The sequence below is a fragment of the Dasypus novemcinctus genome, chromosome 11, assembly GCF_030445035.2.
Source record: "Dasypus novemcinctus isolate mDasNov1 chromosome 11, mDasNov1.1.hap2, whole genome shotgun sequence".
Lineage (NCBI taxonomy): Eukaryota > Metazoa > Chordata > Mammalia > Cingulata > Dasypodidae > Dasypus > Dasypus novemcinctus.
Genome location: NC_080683.1, coordinates 6710796 through 6726391, shown reverse-complemented (window position 1 = coordinate 6726391; position 15596 = coordinate 6710796). Strand labels below are relative to the sequence as shown.

Sequence of the window (15596 nt, the reverse complement as noted above, 5' to 3'; positions counted from 1 at the left end):
CTAAAATTGGATTGTGGTACACAACTCTATAAATTTACAAAAAACTTATTGAATTAAACAATTAAATATTCTGCTATAGACTTTGTAATTCCTGCAATGGAAGAACTTTTATCACTGGTGTGCAGGCAGGGGCCCCTGGAGGTGCTGAGGACAGAGAGAGGGAAAACAGGTGTGATATGGGACATTTTTGGAACTTGGGAATTGTCCTGAATGACACTGCAATGAAGATACAGGTCATTATTACATATCTTGCAAAATTACAAACTTGTGCATAACTTACAACTTTGTGCAGTAGAGAGTGTAAACTACAATGTAAACTATAATCCACACTCAGTGACAATGCTCCAAAATGTGTTCATCAATTGTAACAAATGTAGCGCATTAATGAAGGATGTTGTTAAGGTGGGAAAGTGTGGGAGGGCAGGGAGCGGGGCATATGGGAATCTCCTATATTTTTTATGTAACATTTATGTAATCTAAGTATCTTTTTAAAAAAATAAAGCGTATTTTTAAAAAAGAGTGCATTTTATAGTATGTAAATTATATCACATTAAAGCAGTTCCCTAAAAAAGTAAACAGCATACTTATATAATAAAATATTTTATAGAAGTGAAAACAAAATATAGCCAACTCAACTACTTAAAAGAATTTCAAGACTATCATGTTAAGGGAAAGAAGCAAGTCACAAAAGAATATAAACTATGATTCTATTTAGATAAATTCTAAAACCTGCAAGGCTAAATAATACACTGACACAAATATATGTGTAAAAGTTACAAAGTAAAGCAAGGCAATGAAAACACAAAATTCAGGACAGTGATTACCTCGGACAGGTAAGGAACAGAGGAAGGCTCAGGATGGAGGCTCTCAAAGACTTCAAATGGGACTTTTTTAATTATTAAACTAGACAGTAGGTACATGAATTATTTTTTACATCTTACATACATTTTATTTTTATTTTTTTTTAAAGATTTATTTTATTTATTTATTTCTCTCCCCTTCTCGCCCCCCTGCCCCAGTTGTCTGTTCTCTGTGTCCATTTGCTGCATGTTCTTTTTGTCCACTTCTGTTGTTAGTGGCACGGGAATCTGTGTTTCCTTTTGTTGCATCATCTTGCTGCATCAGCTCTCCGTGTATGCGGCCCCCATGCACTTTCTTTCACGCTGAGTGGCTCTCCTTATGGGGCTCACTCCTTGCACGTGGGGCTCCCCTACACGGGGGGCACCCCTGTGTGGCAGGGCACTCCTTATGCGCATCAGGGCTGTGCGTGGGGCAGCTCCACACGGGTCAAGGAAGCCCGGGGTTTGAACCGCAGACCTCCCATGTGGTAGACAGACGCCCTATCCACTGGGCCAAGTCCGCTTGGCTTACATACATTTTATAAGCATTATTAGCATTAATTCTACATTTCAAAAAATAATTTTTTAAACAAAGCATATAAGCCCAGATTATATGTTAGCAGCCACAAAAACAAAAATGTCCTCATATCTAAGTAGAAGAAGTGCCTAGGAAATAAACATGAAGAATGGCTAGTAAAAGCAAAGCCCCAGAAAGAGCTATGGGGAACTCCCCACAAGGAGACCTCACTGGAGTTCCTTCTCTTCCTAATGGTTGCCGGAGAGAAGGGCCAAGGGCTTGGTACCAGGACAGCTGCCTTTAGAGCCCAGGGACAAGAGCAAGTTTAGCTACGGCTGGACCAGATAAATTCCACCAGCTCACCTGGGTGCTGTCCATGCAGGAACTGCCAGAGTCCCATGGTGCCCAGCTGATGGAGGGCCAGCTCCTCTGCTTGCAGGGCCACAGCCAGGTCCTCGCCATGTACCTCAATCCCAAACGACACCTCATTCACCTTCAGGACCAGAACTGAGACCTGTAAAGGAGACTCCCTGAGCTGAGTCCCAAGCTTCCAGCCCAGAGCCTACCCTCTGCAGAGAAGAAAGCAGAAGAACTAACCGGATGAAGACTGAGGTCTTCCCCACTGGGCGAGACCGAACTGTTGGCCTCTGGTGACCCCTGGCCATAATTATCCACCACAGGGCTCCCTTGAGCACCAGCACCATCCAAGACGTCTGGAAGAGATCCTGGTGGGAGACATCCTGAACCAGATTCTGCATGAGAAAGTTGATAAAAGGGTTTGAAAGTCAGAAAGTTCTGTTCAAATCCAACTTCTAAACACAGTGACAACTGTAAAAAATACAACATTTATGACATTTATGAGACCAGTGGAAATTTGAAATCTAGGTATTTGATAAATGTAAGGAATCACCTTTAATAATTTTTTAAATGTAATGAAGGGATTTGATCATATTTTTTTAAAAGTCTGTATCTTTTTTGAAATGCACACTGAAAATATTTATGCATAAAATATGATGAAAAAAATGGTATGATGTCTGGAATTGGCTTCAAAATAATACGGAAGGTATAGGAGGACCCAGGTTCGATCCCTGGGGCCTCCTGGTGAAAAAGAAGAAGAAAAAGTGTGCCTGCGCAGCGAGCCAAGTGCACGTGCAGTGAGCCGAGTGCCCACACAGTGAGCCAAGCACCCGCGTGGTGAGCCAAGGGCCCACACGAATGCCCGCATGGCGAGCCAAGTACCAGTGTGGTGAGCCAGTGCCCACGCGAGTGCATACGCGGCGGGCCAGTGCCCACGCGAGTGCATACGCGGCGGGCCAGTGCCCACGCGAGTGCATACGCGGCGGGCCAGTGCCCACGCGGCGAGCCAGTGCCCGTCTAGCGAACCAAGTGCCCGCACAGCAAGTCAAGTGCCCACATGGTGAGCCAGTGCCCGCGCAAGTGAGTCACGCAGCAGCAAGATGATGACACAATGAAAGAGAGACGAAGGGGAGAGTCAAGGTGAAAGCGTAGCAGAAACCAGGAACTGAGGTAGCACAATTGACAGGGAACCTCTCTCCATATCAGAGGTCCCCAAGATCGAATCCCAGTGAATCCTAGAGGAGAAAGATGAGAAGAAAAGACAAAAGGAGAAACAGATACAGAAGATCACACAGCGAATGAATACAGACAGCAAAAACAGTGGGGCGGGGGAGGGGAAGAAAAAATTTTTAAATCTTAAAAATAATAATAATAATATGGGAGGAAGGGCAGTGAGGAAGAACGTATATGAAAAAAGAATGGCCATGAGTTGAAAAGTTGAAGTTAGGTGAAGTTATATGGGGGTTCATTATTTGATTCTGTATATATTTGTATTTTCCATAAGAAGTTAAAAATAATATTTTTAAAAACCATGGGTACCCATCGCCTGGCTTAATAAATAATACATTCTTTTTTCTTCATTTTATTTTTTCATTTAGACACTCCTAAGGGACCATTTAATAGTTTCTCTTTCAATAAGTCCAAAAAAAGTGCAACTTCCAGAGGTGACTGATTTAATTCCTTAAAAGTTACTCGTTTTATCAGCAGGAAAAAAATTTCCTAGTTATTTTCCAACAATAAAATTCATAGGTAGGCAAAAAAATAGACAGCAAACACACATCATTGACATCGCCCACAACTAATCCTCCAGCCACAGTACAGGACCGCGAGACTGGTGCTCTCTTCTTTGGTCAATCTTTTCTGTGATAATGATCAAGTGCTGACTAATAACCTAGAAAACATGGGGATAAAGCCAGAGCTATACATCCACTAAGAATTCCGTTTTGTTTTGGTTAAGAAAATGTTTTTAAAAAATCAAATCTCAGCTCCTCTTAAATCCAGCCAGTCTGAATACAGGCAGTGGAGAGAACTCTTTCTATACTTCGGCAATCATCTGGCTCTGCTTCCACATACCAGATTCCAAGAGCATCACAAAGCTATCACTGCCATCACTGTCCACTGAAATCTGATCTTCAGGGCCACTGCTATCCAAGGAGACACCGTCAAATGACTGCTGAGAGACTGTCCTCTCCATTGAGAAAAATCGGAGTCGGGCAGCACCTCCACTTGCTGGGGCAGCCGTCCCCTCGTCTATCTTGGCCATGGGCTCCCTGTTGAAAAAATAAAAACAGAAACATGGCTTAGGAGACCATGGTTGTTCCGACCCCCTTGCAGCACCCTTTCCCTTCAGCCCAGGCAGTTAATGTGAAGAGAAATTTTGACTTTACTTATTACCTGCTCTAAGGAGATCATGTCGTTTTCAAACCACTGCCCTTTCTGAATCCTTATTCAGCAGCTCAAACTCCATAAGCAGCCTCTCCCATCACATTAAACGTAAACGTTATTCAAGACCATCCCATCCACAGAGACCAGCTACCAACAGCCCTGGCGTTAAGTAATGGCCTTTGAAACCTCCCACATTCATTCCGCAAGTATTTACTAAACGACCTGCATATGCAAGGCACCATTCTAGGCATGGGCCAGGGATGGGAGGGGGGCAGGTGGATAAAATAATAAGAAAGCCGCTGTCTTCAAAGAATTTATAATCTACCAGGAGAGAGAAGACATACAAAAATAACAGCATTTTAAGTCACACACACGTAAGAGAGGGACAGAGGCTGAAGCCTAAGGCTAGGCAATATCAAAGAAGGGAAAGCCTGAGAAGAAGATCAGGATGGCTCTGTGGAAGGAGAAGGCATCTGAGGTGGTCCTTGAAGGACTGTGGAAGGAAGAGGTGGGGAAGAGGGCATTCTATGGGAAAGAAACAATATGAGCACAGGCATGGAACCCAGAAAAGAAGAAGTAAGGACCTATGGAGACAAACAGATGAGCTCAGCTTGAGCTTAGGTTTTGTTGGGGAGAGCAATGGAAGATGAAGTTAGAAAGGCGTAACACAATGAAATCTTTAAATAACCCTTTAATCCCACCCTCTCATTTTGCAGATGAAGAAACTGAACCAAGGTCACAGTTAAAGGTGGAATTAACAAAAACCCAAGTCTCCTAACTTCCAGCTAGAGCATAAAGAAGCCAGAATAAAAGATTACGTATGAAAATACCATATAGATAGATCATAATAATCCACTATGCCACCTGAGGAGTTCAAACTAAATTCAGTGGGTTTACATAAGTAAGAAGCCTGAAAGTCTTGGAGTAGGGAAATAACAAGATCACACCCGTGTTCTTCAAAGACTCGAGAGAGAAAACAAACTCCAGTGGGGAAATCAATAGTTTACTAAAGTAGTCCGCATGTGAGGATGGGCAGGAAAAACTGATGTAGATCCCTAGAAGTGTTCTCAAAGTGTGGCCTGGTAGGAGCAGCACCATCAGCTGGGAACTCATGAGAAATGCAAATTCTCAAGCGCCAACTCAGAACTACTAGGGGTGGGCCCAGCAATCCCTGGGTTAACAAACCCTCAGGGCAATTCTGATGCAAGTGCAAGTTTGAGAACCACTGCTCTAAGAATTATGCCCCAAACCTGATAAATGACCAGATGAGGCAAAAAGCTAAAATGGGGAACGTGGATGAGCCTCTGTATCAGTACCAAAAGAAGAAAGAACTGGAGACATAAAGAATTTTAGTTTCGTGTGAGGTTGGAGGTACCATATGGAGCTATGTCCAGTAGATAACTGAAGATCAGGGGAGGGAAAGGAAGCCAGGATTGAAATCCAGATGATAGGAGAAGTGATGAGATGGATAAAAAAAACTAGAAAGTTTTCAACTGATAGAGATCTCCTGAAACTTGGGCAAATGCATCAAGAACCTTAAAAAAGTTTATATCCTTTGACCCAATAATTCTGTTTCTAAGTTATTTTAAAGAAAGACTGAGATGTACACAAAAAGTAATGTTCACAAAAATAAGGACATTTAACACAGCATTAATTCTACCTGAGAAAAACTGGAAACAGAACAAATGACTCAAACAGTGGAATACTTGAATGAATTATGAGTCATTTGGTAGAACACAACAATTAAAAATCATGTAATCCTCTATTCAGCTATAAGAAGAAATGAAATTGGGATAGATGAACTTTGAGGATATTATTATGTTGATAGAAATAAGCTAGACACAAAAGGACAAATATTGTATGTTTCACTAATACAAACTAAATACAGTAAGTAAACTCACAAAGATAAATTCTAGAATATAGATTCCTGGGAGAATGTGGATTGAGAATGGGAGTTGATGCTTAATGTGCGTAAAATTTTTAATAAGGTTTATGGTAGTGTGGAAATGAATAGAGTTAATGCTAACACATTATACTCACTATAAAACTCACTATGGAAGCAGATGTGGTTCAACCAATTGGGTCCCATCTACCATATGGGAGGTCCAGGGTTCGATGCCCAGGGCCTCCTGGTGAGGGCAAGCTGGCCCGTGTGGTGAGCTAGTCCACGTGGAGGTCTGCCCCATGCAAGACTGCTGCCCTGTGCAGGAGTGCTGGCTCACATGGAGAGCGGGTGCAGCAAGATGACGCAATGAAAAGAGACACAGAGGAGAGAGAACAAGAGACGTGGCAGATCAGGGAGCTAAGGTGATGCAAGAGAATGATCACCTCTCTCCCACTCTGGCAAGTCCCAGGATTGGTTCCCGGAGCCACCTGATGAGAATACAAGCAGACACAGAAGAACACACAGCAAATGGACACAGAGAGCAGCCAATGGAGGAAAGGGGGAGAAAAATAAATAAATAAATAAATCTTAAAAACAACAACAACAACAACACCTCACTATAAAAACTGCTGGGGAGCGGATGTGGCTCCAACAGGTGAAAGTCCACCTCCCATATGGGAGCTTCCACATTTGATTACTGGTGCCCCCTAAAGAAGACAAACAAACAACAAGCAGACAATGAGCAACAAAACAACAACAATAACAACAAGCAGACAATGAGCAACAAAACAACAATAACAACAAGCAGACAACAATCAAAAAAAAAATGAGCAGGGAGCAGGTGTGGCTCAAGAAGTTGAGCGCCCACCTCCTACATGGGAGGTCCTGGGTTCGGTTCCCAGGGCCTCCTAAAGAAAAAAAAAACAAAGACAACAAGCAGACAATGAGCAAAAATAATGAGCAAAAAACAAACAAGCAAACAGATGAGGGAGCCATCTCAGGGGGTGGGGGAGGAATTTATAAATGTGATTGTGGTTGAAAGGCGTGTCTGTGGACGTACATGTCAATTGAAAGGAAGCTAGAGAATAATCTAGGGACTATATAGCATAACGATTGTGGTTAACAGTTTAAAGAATGTTCTTTTACAAAGTGTTAAGAATATGGTGATACACAGGAAAATTACAACTAATGTAACTTATGGATGAGAGTAGTAATGTAATATTTTTGCAGCAGGGGCAAAAATATATCAATTCTAATACACAACAATAGGGGAGTTTAAGGGAGTGTTTTTTTTCCTTTTGGAGTAATGAAAATGTTCTAAAATTGACTGAGATGATGACAGCACAACTCTGTGATGAAAATGAGAGCTACTGAGTGTACACTCTGAATGGACTATACAAAACACAGGACTTATAATACAGGGAATTCAGTGGTGGAAGATAAGACTGTAGTTAACAGAACAAATGTAAGAATACCCTCATGAACTATAACAATTACATAATATTGATACAGGGTTGTCAATAATCAGGTGGGTGGGGAGCGGAATACACCAAATGGAAGGTATGGGCTATAGTTAGTAGTAACATGTCTCACGGCGCAAAGCACTGGTGGTGGGGAGATGTGTGGGAGCCCTGCATGATGAGATGCATGTTTGTTTTGTAAGTTCACAACTTCTACTATACACTTATTGTTTATGTATGTTCATGTATAAATAATACACTTCAATACAATTTTAATTTTTAAAAATCATATATTCCTAAATATCTAATGAATGGGAAAATATTCACAATAAAAAAAAGTGAATAAAAGCAGGATATTACTATAGAAATAACAATCATATTTTTGTAAAAGTGGTATTTGTGTATATAAGTGTATACACACACAAATATTCACATGGACACACAAATTTATGTACATAAATTGGAAAATGACCCAAATATAAATAATCTCTGGATAGTGTCATTATAAGTGATGTTTACATTTTTTTCTTTGTCCTCCATTGTATTTTCTATAGTTAATAGAATGGGTACAAATCATTTTTATCATTTAAAAAATAAAACAAAATAATCAGCACAGCCTAGCCCTATGAAGAGCTGCATTTACAGGATATAAGGAAGAAGAGAATCAAGGAAGAAAAAAAAAAAAGGCTTCCTCAGAGAAATGCAAGTAACTCGGCATGTGACAAATGCTCAGGAAGGACTGCCCGACCATGTTAACGGCCACAGAGGGGTCTGGGGGATGAGCTCTGAGAAAAGGCCACCGTCAGGAAGTCACTGCTGATGTTTGAAAAAGAACTCTGATACCACACCTTTCTTTCCTCTTTTTCGCCTCTCCTCTTTACCCACATCTTCCTCACTCTTCTCCACCTAGAAAAGGCTGCACAATTTGGTGACTGCAAGTCCAGGCAGTGAATCCTCACCCTACCACTCACAGGATGTAGAGCTTGAACAAGTTTCTTACCTGAGACTTAATTTCCTTATCCACAGAATGGAGAGTGACATTAGTACCTGCCTTTGAGGACTGTTACAGTAATTCAGTGAGTTAACAGTTTAAGTACTTAGAACGGTGTCTGACACACAGAAAACACTCAGGAAACATCAGCCAGCCTTATATCCGACCACCCGTCCTTCCGTGTCCTTCTCCTCTTCCTCCTAGGCTGTCTATGCCTAGCAGATACCAGCGCACCCACAGGCACTACTCAGACCCACTTAAGACAATTCACTTTGACAGAAGCTCAAAAGTCACTGGTCCCCAAACCACAAAGGATCCCAGCAAAGGTTTCCCTTAATTTTCATTATCTTTTCTAAAGCCACAAGGCAGGCATGGGAAAATCGCCCCTCTCCACTCTTCTGAATATGCATTTCTGGTTTCCAGCTTCTGCCCTACAGCGTCCCTAGTGCCTGACATAAAGCCTGGCATACAGTAAGGGCTCAAAAACATTTGTTGAAAGAATGGATGAAATCCTTCCTTCTCTATCATTCTGGCAGACACTCATAGGGTATACCAGAGAAAGCAAGTTCAAAGCCCCAGCTTTTTTTCTATTTAAAAGATACAGCAGGAAGCAGATGTGGCTCAAGTGATTGGGCTTCCAACTGCCATATGGGAGGGCCCGGGTTCGATCCCTGGGGCCTCCTGGTAAAGGTGAGCCAGGCCCTCACGGGGAGTGACACAGCAAGAGGATGAGATACAGAAGAGAGTCAAGGAGAGGCATGACAGAAACCAGGAACTGAAGTGGCGCAAGCAACAGGGTACCTCTCTCCCACATCAGAGGTCCCCGAGATCGAATCCCAGTGATTTCTCCTAGAGAAGAAAACAAGAGGACAAAAAGAAACAGACACAGAAGACCACACAGCGAATGGACACAGACAGCAAAAGCAGGGGTGGGGGGGAGAGGGAGAAGGGGGAGAGGGGGAATAAATAAATAAAAGACACAAGGTCCATGGACTACTCTTCCCTGAAGCCTCAATTTCTTCAGACATAAACTGGGGATACAAACACCTACGTCACTATGCTGCTGTGGGAATCAAATCAAACAAAATATTACATGTAAGCCCACTGAAAGGAATGAAACATACAGACGGTGACTGGTACTATTCTTCTGATACAGCCTATCTGTATCAGTAATAGTGAATCAGCAAAAGAGGGGACATAATCTGATTCAAGGGAGCAACAAATGTAGACTTGAAAACTGCTTTGACACATGGAAGCATAGGAAAGCCCTGGGATTTTATGCTACTTTATTGTGATTTCCAGATCTTCAATAATCAAAGAATTAGATATAATCCTGAAAATAAGTCTTCCCAACTGGCACACCCTTCACTCTGCTCGTAGCCTGGCGATCCCCCCACCGCCCTACGGCAGCTCTAAATCAATACGGTGCTCTGCGACCTAAACTGCCCCTAGCAGGAGGCCGAGACCACTCACTTGGCCGGGGGCAGGGCCAGCATCTTGTGCACGGTGGAGGTCATCCGGTCTCTGCCCAGACTGAAGGCCCCCTTGGTCAGGGACACGGCTTCCTTGGTGAGGTCCATGGTGGCATGGAGGGCCTCCTTGGTGGCATCCTTGGTAATGTGCATAGCACTTGACAACTCGCCCTCGATGCTCCTCAAGGGGGTGAGCTCGCCCTGTCCACTCACAGGGGTGTCCCTGCCGCCCGGGGACTGCAGCGCAGCTGGCGAGCTGGAGGCTTGCACTCTGCTCCGCCCCTTGGCCTGAAGGGACTCGACGGCCTCGTGGCCTTCCTCTGCCAGCTGCTGGGCTAGTGCCCCCGGGTCCTGCAGTTCTCCATTCCCGTGGAGAGGCGGTGGCCCATCACGGGATGCAGGCCGAGTCTCAACATCACTGTTCTCTAGGACCTTCTCAGGGCTGGCGGGGCCTGGGTCTGAGGAGGCATCAGACTTCGGCTCCCGATCCTCTGAAGGAGACAGCTCTGAATCGACGAGGCTGGTGGTATCAGAACCTGTAGCGTCGACCCCCGCCCCAGGGGCGGGATGCATGAGCAGAGCCACCTCCGCGCTGGGGAAGAGGACTCCAATGCAAGCCGTCTGCGACTGCAGGGCAGACCCGGTCATGGCCTCTGTGTCTTTAGCCAGCTGTTCCTGAAGAGCCTGCAGCACCTCCTTCAGGCGGAGCAGAGCCAAGTACTGGTAGTGGTCAAGCCTCACTCGGACGTGGGCAGGGGAGTGCACGAGCAGGTGAACGTCTGCGGCATCCTCCAGCTCTGTCAGCGGTGCTTTGCTGTCCACACTGCCGCTGCCTTCCCTCAGGACTTCCATGACGTCCGTAAGTCCTGACAGGCTTTTCAGGTCGTGCTCAGTCTTTGACCTTGGCTGGTGGTCAGGAGCAAGGACCTCAGACGGGACAGGACTGCCGAAGCTGGCTGATGGTTTTAGCCTCCCCTCTGCAGATGAAAGGAGCTTCTGAGCCTCGGCTTGCTGCCAGCGGAGGGGGAGACAGGCCCAAATGGACAAGGGGAAGGGGGCCACAAAATTCAAGGCACGGCCTTTGAAGTTCTCTGTTCCCTCAAAGTCCAAGGAGATCTGGACAAAGTGGAGGGACCAAAGATCCTGGGAAGCCGTAGGCCTCTTGGGAGGGAAGGTACTAGGCTGAGAGAGGCGGGATTCCATCTGGAAGGCATGATGCAAAAAAAGCATGTGCAGAAGGCTAAAGCCCCCTGGGACCTTGGGAAAGTGAACGTAACTGGAATGGAAGAACTCAGTAGCAGTAAAACCCCGGAAGAGGCTCTGGAGGTCTGGACAGCTACAATGTGGGGCATGGCGTGTATTGGTGGCAGTCATGCCTGAGGCAGAGATGGCAAGGGCCTGGGGACGATGCGATCCAGCCTCCTCTCTCTTCTCCAGTGGGAAGCTCACCTTCAGAGAGAAAATAAAATACAGTTCAGAACAGCCCCCTGGGTATCTCAACATCCCACAGGAAGGACAGACTATTGGGGCTGGGAAGCTGTTCTTCGTTCCATCAAATGGACAGAACAAAACCCTGGGTTTTAGCCATGGGAGGAATGCAGATGTGGCTACCCACAGGGTACAAACATTTCACCCTCTCTCTACCTTCAACCGGAAAGCATCCAGTCGGATGTCCAAGTGTTCATCTTTCTGCCTTGAATCTTCCAGCTTGTAGATAGCTTTGAACTGCTCCAAGCTGTGGTATAAATCCAGGCAGAAGAGGTTTCCCCAGAGCAGGCTGACAGGATCCACAGTAAATGTCAGACCGTTTAACTGAACGTAGAGATTGGAACAGGGAACTGAAAAGCAGGGAATAAAACAGTCACCAGGTACAAAGCAGCAACAAGACTCTTACTTACAAGCTAATATTGATTTTTATCTCGAGAGAGCAAAGGTACATACTTTATTTAGGGCAGAGCGTTGATTTTGGCTTGTTTTTAAGGAGGTACTGGGGATTGAACGCAGGCCCTCGTACATGGGAAGCAGGTATTCAGCCACCGAGCTACGTCCACTCCCCAGGAAGAGTTGATTTTTTTCATTTGTTTGTTTGTTTATTTTGTTTCGTTTTTAGGAGGTACTGGGGATCGAACCCGGGACCTCGTACATGGGAAGGAGGCGCTCAACCACTTGAGCTCCATCCACTCCCCTGCGCAGAGTTTTTAACAAGGGTATGCTAATCTAGGGCAAACAACTAAAAGTTCTAAAAACAAGTGAGACAAATAAGAAGAGCATGAGTTAGACAGTAAAAAATGGCAGGCCAGATGTTTACCTGGAAGCTCCTGATTATCTGGGAAGTAATATTCTGTAAACTCAATATGAATGGCAGAGACCTGAGTGGGTAGGTTATAGAGTTTTCGACTGCAGGAAAGGAGTGTAGATGGCTTCTTACTTGGCTGCCCAGCTGTAGAAACCTAAGCAATCACAAGTTACTATTTGCATTTACAGTAGCACCCAAAACAGAACCCAGTTTCCTGTGAGGAAAGTATAAAAGGCTCTCCTATCTTCCAAAGTCTATCAAAGGAGAGCTTAGAGCTTTTCGCATGTATTCCAGGCATTCTCACACCTACCTAACACTATCCCCAGGCTGGTTTAATCAATGAAAGGTTCGAAGTAGGGCATTGGGGGGAATTCCCAATCCTTGTCTCAGCAGTCACGCTCAGAAAGAAACTTGGGCCAAGTAATCAATCCACCCCAAAGTGACGAGAACAGCTCCTGAATCCCACAGCCTCCTTTGCAATGCTTCAGTTGCCTTCTAGATGAACGGCACCAGCCCTTTCCAACCACGTTTCCCCGTGTCCTGGGCCCCTCACCTGGTAGATGTCCAGGTCATCTACCCGTACTACCATGCAGCTGGAGCGTAAGCGATTCCAGGCGGGGGGCCGGAAGGCAGCCTGTCGGCCCTGAGAGGGGCTTCTCTCCAGGGTATTCCTTCGAGGACTAGGAAGAGAATCTAAATAAAAAAAAAAAAGATAGGAAAGACAGTAAGATACATTCAACTTTCATTATTAAAAGAATTAGGAAAGTAAAAATCCTAAGGTCATCAATGCTATATGTAGGAAAGTGAGCTTAACACTGAACGGAACTCAAAAAGACATACTCTCCTCAAGACCAAGGCAATAGCCTATTGACTAGAGATGATGACAGCTCAACTTCTCTTCAAAATTGTAGCTATCTGTTGGGACAAACAGGACTTTGTAAAGAAAGAAGTTACTGATGTCTCTGCAAGGGATAAAATTGAGATGATTAGCAAAAGATAAATTGGGGATAAGTAGCTAGTCCATTGCTTTCTCTCCACTGGTAATTTAAAGGTAAATGGCAAGAGGCAAAGCAATGGTGTCCTCCAATTCCTCATAACCACCTGCTTTTCTTCGGAAGGGAGAGTCCACTCCTAGGTGCCAGGGTGGTTTCAGACCTGTCTCCTCATGCCACTTCTCCATTTTACTCTGAAACTCCATCACCAGCTGCTGGGCCCACTGTCCTCGGGTCTCCATGGCTTCACAGTGCCGTACCCAATGTTTGCAGCTATCACCTGTACAACAAAGAAGCAAAAGCTTTTAGCCCAAGACCATGATCCAAGGTACCATCTTCTCCTTTCAGTCAGAGTAGTCATAGTTCACAATCTGATCCTTCACCCACAATCCAGAATTCTCTGGGATAAGGAACAATTATCCAATAAGAGCACCCAAGTTCTTATGAACTGCACGTGTGGTTTCCCCCTAGGGCCCCCTAAAGGCCACCTGCTGACTGCTGCCGTCTTTGACCATGGACTACTGGAGAGTCTCTAAATACTAGTGGAAGTAAGGGAGAGAGGATAGAATCGAAAGCCACATGTCAGGCACGGCATCCTTACTTCCTCTCCTCACTGAAAAAGAGTCATCAACAGAGGAACTACAAGTTTCTTTTACTTTTTCTTTTTTTTTTTTTTTTTTTTTTTTTTGAGGTACTGGGGACCAGAGATTGAACCCAGGACCTTGAAAGGGGGAAGCTGGCGCTAAACCACTGAGCCACTTCGGCTTCCCTGAAGTTGGGTTGTTTTGTTTGTTGTACATTTTTGTTCATTTTTTCAAGGACCAGGAACCAAACTCAGGACTTCCCATGTGGGAGGCAGATGCTACTGCTCGAGCCATATCTGCTCCCAAGATACCCTCTTAAAGAGGGATATTTACAGCACCTCTCTTGAACAGGTACTGCAATCCTTGGCACCCTCCTGCTGGGCAGGGAGGGGTGAACCCAGGAACGTGCCCTCAATCCTCTGGACCATGCTACAACTGCTCCCACTCAGAATTCTCCTACCTGCCCAGTGGAAGGGGTAATAGTCAAATGCCATCTTGCGGAAGGTAAGCTGCATGGCACCACCCATGAGTCTGTTTGCAGAGATACCTATGAAAGAAAATCTAGGTGAATAGCAGCAGAAGGAACAAAGAAACCTAAGCATCATTTAAACACTTATAAGTCTTCTTTAAGGCCAACTCCAAAGTCCAGCTGATAAAAAATACGACTGAATGCCATGAGGTCAGGTGATTTGCAAGGCTGAGGCCCTCCCCTTTTGAGTTACAACAGTCAAAGGACATGCTCTAAAAGACTAAAAAAATAACAACTATATTCCATTAAGTGCCTCTGTAAATAGCTGCCAGATTTCCAGAAAGGCAACAGGGACCACAAACCTTGGGATTCAGGAATTCCAATCCTAGGTCTTCCCAAAACATACTCAATAACCTCGACCGGTTCCCCCAAATCTAACAGTACTAGCATTGCTGTACCTTGGTACAACACCTGGAGAAGGGTGAGTCAGAATCCCCCCAAAACAGCATCATGTTATTTCCTTTCAATATCACGGCCTCAATGCTCCTTCAGTTTTGGAAAACCATAACATACTATACATACAAAGTATCATGGAGCACTAATAGCACTTCACAGGCAAGGGATATTAAAGACAGAATATTGTAGGTAAATTGGAAATCTGGGCAATACATCAAGCATCACATTATGTTTATCTTAGATTTATACTTAATTCTTACAAAATGAATGAACTTGCTGTGTTTCTATCTTAGCTCTCCAACTAAACTATAAGAACTGTAAGGGTAGGGACTATTTCTTCCACATATGTGTATAGTACGGTCCACCCTGCTCTGTGCTTCCACCATGTTCCCTACCAGGGTGTCAAGCCTAAAGCCCTATACTAAAAAAAAAACCTTATACTCAAAAATACCATAGAAATGAGTAAAAGGAAGTACCGTGGAATCCTCTAGTTGTAAGCTGCTCTACCTTTAACCAGGAGGGTCAGGGCCATCCCATCTAGATTTCATCATCCCAAATTCTGGACTCCACCCTCCTGCCAAGAGAAACACCTTCCACCGTGTTTCTGTTTCTCATGCTTTTTTTCATAATCACTCCCCCCACCCACGAGACCTTTTAGAACCTTTTTTGTCCTAGTTGCCCACCCCCCATTGAAATTTTTAAAACCACAGATATACTATCTATCTATCTGCTTATGTGCTACATGTTTGTGTTTTATACATCAAAAGAGTATAAAGTTTTTTTTATTCAGCATAAGATTAACAATGACTAAAATTTTTAAATTAAAAGGTAAAATTCTGCGAACAAGATAGTCCCATTCACCCGCCCCCATGCGATTAAGCCCCCTCTCAATT

The 15596-nt window shown here is 44.4% G+C and overlaps 1 protein-coding gene across 2 annotated transcripts in view; it reads right to left on the bottom strand.

Annotated features, from left to right (window-relative positions):
* BLTP3A (bridge-like lipid transfer protein family member 3A) overlaps positions 1-15596 on the bottom strand; it is an 82943-nt gene that overhangs the window by 7306 nt on the left and 60041 nt on the right. Inside the window, exons 9-17 of one of the 2 annotated variants that reach the window (XM_004462005.4) lie at positions 14239-14325; positions 13304-13474; positions 12756-12895; positions 12215-12356; positions 11551-11744; positions 9908-11355; positions 3787-3983; positions 1954-2108; positions 1720-1870 (exon numbers count right to left, since the gene is read on the bottom strand). In XM_004462005.4, coding sequence (XP_004462062.3) covers positions 1720-1870; positions 1954-2108; positions 3787-3983; positions 9908-11355; positions 11551-11744; positions 12215-12356; positions 12756-12895; positions 13304-13474; positions 14239-14325 — 2685 coding nt within the window. The remainder of the gene's footprint in view (positions 1-1719; positions 1871-1953; positions 2109-3786; positions 3984-9907; positions 11356-11550; positions 11745-12214; positions 12357-12755; positions 12896-13303; positions 13475-14238; positions 14326-15596) is intronic. The other variant, XM_058306597.1, reaches the window with a different exon arrangement.